Source organism: Manacus vitellinus, unplaced genomic scaffold, assembly GCF_001715985.3.
Source record: "Manacus vitellinus isolate BGI_N305 unplaced genomic scaffold, ASM171598v3 scaffold_123_pilon, whole genome shotgun sequence".
Lineage (NCBI taxonomy): Eukaryota > Metazoa > Chordata > Aves > Passeriformes > Pipridae > Manacus > Manacus vitellinus.
The window spans coordinates 30378-34962 of record NW_021938915.1 but is presented as its reverse complement, the minus strand read 5'-3'; the positions used below and the strand labels follow the sequence as shown (position 1 = coordinate 34962).

The window sequence follows — 4585 nt, the reverse complement described above, 5'->3', positions numbered from 1 at the left end:
ACCTTGTTGTAGTAGCCATAGGTGACGGTGTTGGGGACGATGCCAGCACGTTTCATCTCGAGCAGGACGCGCACGGACAGCACGGGCTCCCCGTACTGCCCACACAGCTGCATCAGGATGCGGTAACACACCTGGGGGAGAGGAAAACGGGTCAGCACGGGACCCCCCCGGGCAGGGAGGGACCCCCAGCCACGGGACAGAGGTGGGACCCCCACACTGGAGGGTGGGAAAGACCCACCTGGATCGAGTCCAGCCTGTGCCCCATCCCCACCTTGGCCCCAGCCCAGAGCACTCAGTGCCCCGGCCAGTCCTCCCTTGGACATCTCCAGGGGTGGGGACTTCCCCACCTCCCTGAGTAGCCCCTTCCAAGGCCTCACCACCCTATCCAGCAAGAAATTCCTCCTCGTGGCCAACCTGACCCTCCTCTGGCACAGCTTGAGGCCGTTTTCCCTCTTCCTGTCCCTTGTTCCCTGGGAGCAGAGCCCGACCCCTTCCCAGCTCCCCCCTCCTGTCAGGGAGTTGCAGAGAGCCAGAAGGTCCCCCCTGAGCCTCCTTTTCTCCAGGATGAGCCCCCCCAACTCCCTCAGGAGTTCTCCAGACCCTTCCCCAGCTCCTGACCCTCCCCCTGGCACAGCTCCTGGCACAGTCCCCCAGCTCCTGTCCCGGCTTACACGGAGCAGAGATCGGAGCTGCCCCTCAGGAGGAGCTGCAGCCCCCTGAGGTCTCCCTCCAGTCTCCTCTTCTCCAGCTGAACAAGCCTCAGTTGCTCCCTGTGTGGCCTCTCCAGACCATTCCCCATCCTCGTGTCCCTCCTTTGGACACCCATCCCCACCTTGTCCCCCAGCCCAGAGCATTGAGTGCCACATCCAGTCCTTCCCTGGACACCCCCAGGGTTGGGCACTCCCCCACCTCCCCAGGACAGCCCCTTCCCAACAATCCCAGTGCAGATTTGGCCCTGGCAGGACCCACCTCGTCGGGCAGCACCACCTTGTGCTGCTCCATCTGGCGCAGGACGTCGTAGGCGAGCTGGAGGGCGCCGAGCTTGGCGGGGGCGGCACGCACGTGGGTGGGCAGGTACAGGAACCAGAGGCCATAGCAGTGGCCCAGCAGGCACCGCGCCCACAGCTCCGGCACCGCCGACGACTTTTGAGCCACCCGCTGCGCCACTTTCATCTCCTGGGCACGGGGACACGGCGTCAGGGTGACTGGGGGTCGGGAACTACAGGGGGGGCATCCAGAAAGGGGGCACGGATTGCGGGGACACCTGTCCAGGTGTGGTGGATCACAGGGACACCTGTCCCAGGGGGACACCTGTCCAGGTGTTGTCCCAGGTGGGGACCTGCCCAGGAGTGACAGCCCACAGGGGCACCTGTCCAGGTGTCACAGCTCAAGAGAACAGGGGACAAGAGTCAGAGGGGCACCTGGAGAGGGGGTACGGCTCACAGCGACAGGGACAAGGGTCAGGGGACTCTGGGACATCCAGGGGGGCACCTGGACAGGTGTCAAGAGTTCATGGGGGCACTTGGACAGGGATCACAGCTCATGGGGATGGGGACAGGACTCAGGGGAGGTGGGACATCCAGGGGGGCACCTGGGCAACGATCACAGCTCACAGGGACACCTGTCCATGGTGGGCACCTGTCCAGGTGTCAGAGTTCATGGGGGCACCTGGACAGGTGTCACAGCTCAAGGGGACACCTGTCTAGCTGTCATCCCAGGTGAACACCTGCCCCTGTCCCATCTCACACAGACATACCTGTTCAGGTGTCCCGTCTCACACACCCTCCTGCCCACGTGTGCCACCCACCTGTTTGGTCCTGCGAGGGGCGGGGCTGCTCGGGGCGCTGCTCCGGGCCTGGCACAGTTGAGCCACCAGTGGGTCCCGGGGAGGCTCCAGCAGCTCCGGGCACAGGGTGGGGAACCCGTCGTACCTGGGGGGCACAGGTGAGGAGTGTTTGGGGGCTGGCAGGTGGGCAGGGGTCTGGGGAAGGAGGGTCTCACCTGTACCGTGCCGGGGGCTCGGCCCCATCTGGCCCCGCCGGCTGCTCTGGGGGCGTGATGAACACCGTGTGCTCCCCACCCCGGGGGTCATCCAGCTCCATCAGGGGGGTGTCCTCCGGCTTCTCCAGGTCTGCCTGCACCTGGGGAGGCACAGGAGTCACTGGGGACATGGGAGGGCAGTGGGACACACCTTGTCCTGCACCTGGCGGGGCACAGGGGTCACTGGGGACATGGGGGGGGCAGCGGGACACACGTTGTTGACGCAGTTGTCAAAGAACTCGAGGCAGGAGTGGTGGGACACAGAGGGGACACAGAGGGGACAGAGGGGACAGAGGGGTCACACCTTGTCGACGCAGGTGTCAAAGAACTCGAGACAGGGCTCACGGTCGCTGGCGAAGGAACAGTCCTCGATGAATTGGGTGAAGAGCTGCGTCTTCAGCAGCTGCCCATAGAACCGCTGGTACTGCCGGTCCCGGGAGCGCAGGAACCCTGTAGGTACACAGCACCGGAGGCGTGGATGGGTGGGATGGAGTGGGACGGGATGGGACGGGATGGGACGGGACGGGATGGGATGGGAGATGATGAGACAAGATGGAAGTGGACGGGATGGGATGGGATGGGATGAGAGGGGATGGGGTGGGATGCGATGTGATGGGATGGGAGGGGATGAGACAAGATGGAAGTGGATGGGATGGGACAGGATTGGATGGGGATGGGATAGTCACCACATGACCCCCCTCTCAGCCCAGCCCAGGCCAGCCCGTGCCCGCACTGACCCTGCAGGGCGAAGAGGCTGCCGGCGTCGCGCTCGGCGGGTGCGGGTGCGGGGGCGATGGGGCGCAGGAAGGAGCGGTACCCGCGCAGGGCACAGGCCATGAAGCGCAGGAACGCCGCCCTTGCCTCCAGCTCCAGCTGCGCCCGCCGTGCCCCCACACCCTCCGCCGCGCTCAGCACCAGCTCTGGGGGCGCCTCGTCCGGGGCGCTCAGCACTGCGGAGACAAGGGGGACAGGGTCAGCACTGGGGACACCCACAAGGACCAGAACCGGGCTGGGGGACACGGGTTGGCTGGCTCCCGTTGGCCATAGCACTGCTGGGAATCTCAGGGTTTGGGTGGTACCAGTTGGCCATGGCATGGTCAGAAACCTCTAGGTTTGAGCGGTTCCAGTTGGCCATGGAATGGTTGGGAACCTCCTGGTTTGGATGGTCCCAGTTGGACATGGTGCAGTTTGGACCTTCTGGGTAAGGATTTAGGGACAAACATCACCGGGGGGGTCTCCTACGGACCACCCAGCCAGGAAAACGACACCAATGAATCATTCTTTGAGGAACTAAGATACCTCCAAACCAATTGCCCTCGTCCTTATGGGAGGACCCCAGCCCTAACCCTAACCCCTCAGACCCCCTCAGGACCCCCCAGGCTCCCCACTCACGCTCGTCTAGCTGCTGGGCCAGGCTGTGCAGGGTGGCCAGCAGCACCTTGCAGGGCCGGCGGGGCAGCGCACGGGGTGGCAGCAGCTTCCGCTCCTCGCTCCTAGGGGGCACAGGGCAGGGAGGGCAGGGCAGGCACTGCCCCCAGACCCCCCCCCGGGCACTGCCCACCCGCCCCCCGGCCCGGGATCAGCACGGGACACTCACTGGAAGATGGTGTTGGTGTCCAGGTCGACGAAGATGACGTCACGGGGGGGCTCGTAGAGGTCGAAGTAGCTGGAGTGGATGCCTACAATGAAGGGCACGGGGGCACACAGCACGTCAGCCAGCGCCAGCGGGCACAGCGGGATGTAGGGGCACTGCCAGCGCAGGGGGAAGATCATCTGGGGACAGGACGAGGGTGGTCAGTGCCGCGGGGCCCCCGGCATGCGCACGGGGGGGCCCCAGAGCTGTAGGATGAGGATCCCCAGCACCACTGGGGTCTCCAGAGCTGTGGGACCAGGATCCCAGTGCTGTGGAACCAGAATCCCAGTGCTGTGGGACCCCAGTGCTTCGAGGCCAGGATCCCCAGAGCTGTAGGACCAGGATCCCCAGCAACACTGGGGTCTCCAGTGCTGTGGGACCAGAATCCCAGTGCTGTGCGTCCCCAGTGCTTCGGGACCAGGATCCCCAGAACTGTGGGACCAGGGTCCCCAGTGCCATGGGATTGGGATCACCAGGGCTGTGGGTCCCCAGCCCCACAGGATTGGGGGTCCCCAGACACACAGAATGGGGGATTCCCAGCACTGCAGCCCCCTAGCCCCCCAGTATGCAGCCCCCAGCCCCAGGGGGTGTCCCCCGTGGTCACTCACCGCCACCAGGGCCTCTCCCACGCTGGTCAGCACGTCGGGGCGCAGCGAGTGGATAAGCAGCTTCTGCTCGGTGAGCACGGCCACCAGCAGGGCCACGGCGTTGTCGGGGCCCAGGTTCTGTAGCAGCGTCAGGAAACTGGCCCCACTGAGGGGGGATGTCACCAGGCTGCCCCATGGCCCCCCCACACCCGTGTGTGCCCCTCCAGGATCCCAAAACCGCCCCTACCTGAGCGGCAGCGGGGATGACACGGGCCGGCACAGTAGGAGGCTGTCATAGGGGGACATCTGTGGGGACAGTGGGACA

At 65.4% G+C, this 4585-nt stretch overlaps 1 protein-coding gene across 1 annotated transcript in view; it reads right to left on the bottom strand.

Moving 5' to 3' along the window:
- The window catches only part of DENND4B (DENN domain containing 4B), a 27920-nt gene that overhangs the window by 8822 nt on the left and 14513 nt on the right, over window positions 1-4585 (bottom strand). Inside the window, exons 14-23 of the mRNA XM_029965900.1 lie at window positions 4508-4566; window positions 4282-4426; window positions 3638-3813; window positions 3433-3533; window positions 2778-2990; window positions 2345-2490; window positions 2002-2141; window positions 1808-1931; window positions 970-1176; window positions 3-131 (exon numbers count right to left, since the gene is read on the bottom strand). Of these exons, the coding sequence (XP_029821760.1) occupies window positions 3-131; window positions 970-1176; window positions 1808-1931; window positions 2002-2141; window positions 2345-2490; window positions 2778-2990; window positions 3433-3533; window positions 3638-3813; window positions 4282-4426; window positions 4508-4566 (1440 nt within the window). The remainder of the gene's footprint in view (window positions 1-2; window positions 132-969; window positions 1177-1807; window positions 1932-2001; window positions 2142-2344; window positions 2491-2777; window positions 2991-3432; window positions 3534-3637; window positions 3814-4281; window positions 4427-4507; window positions 4567-4585) is intronic.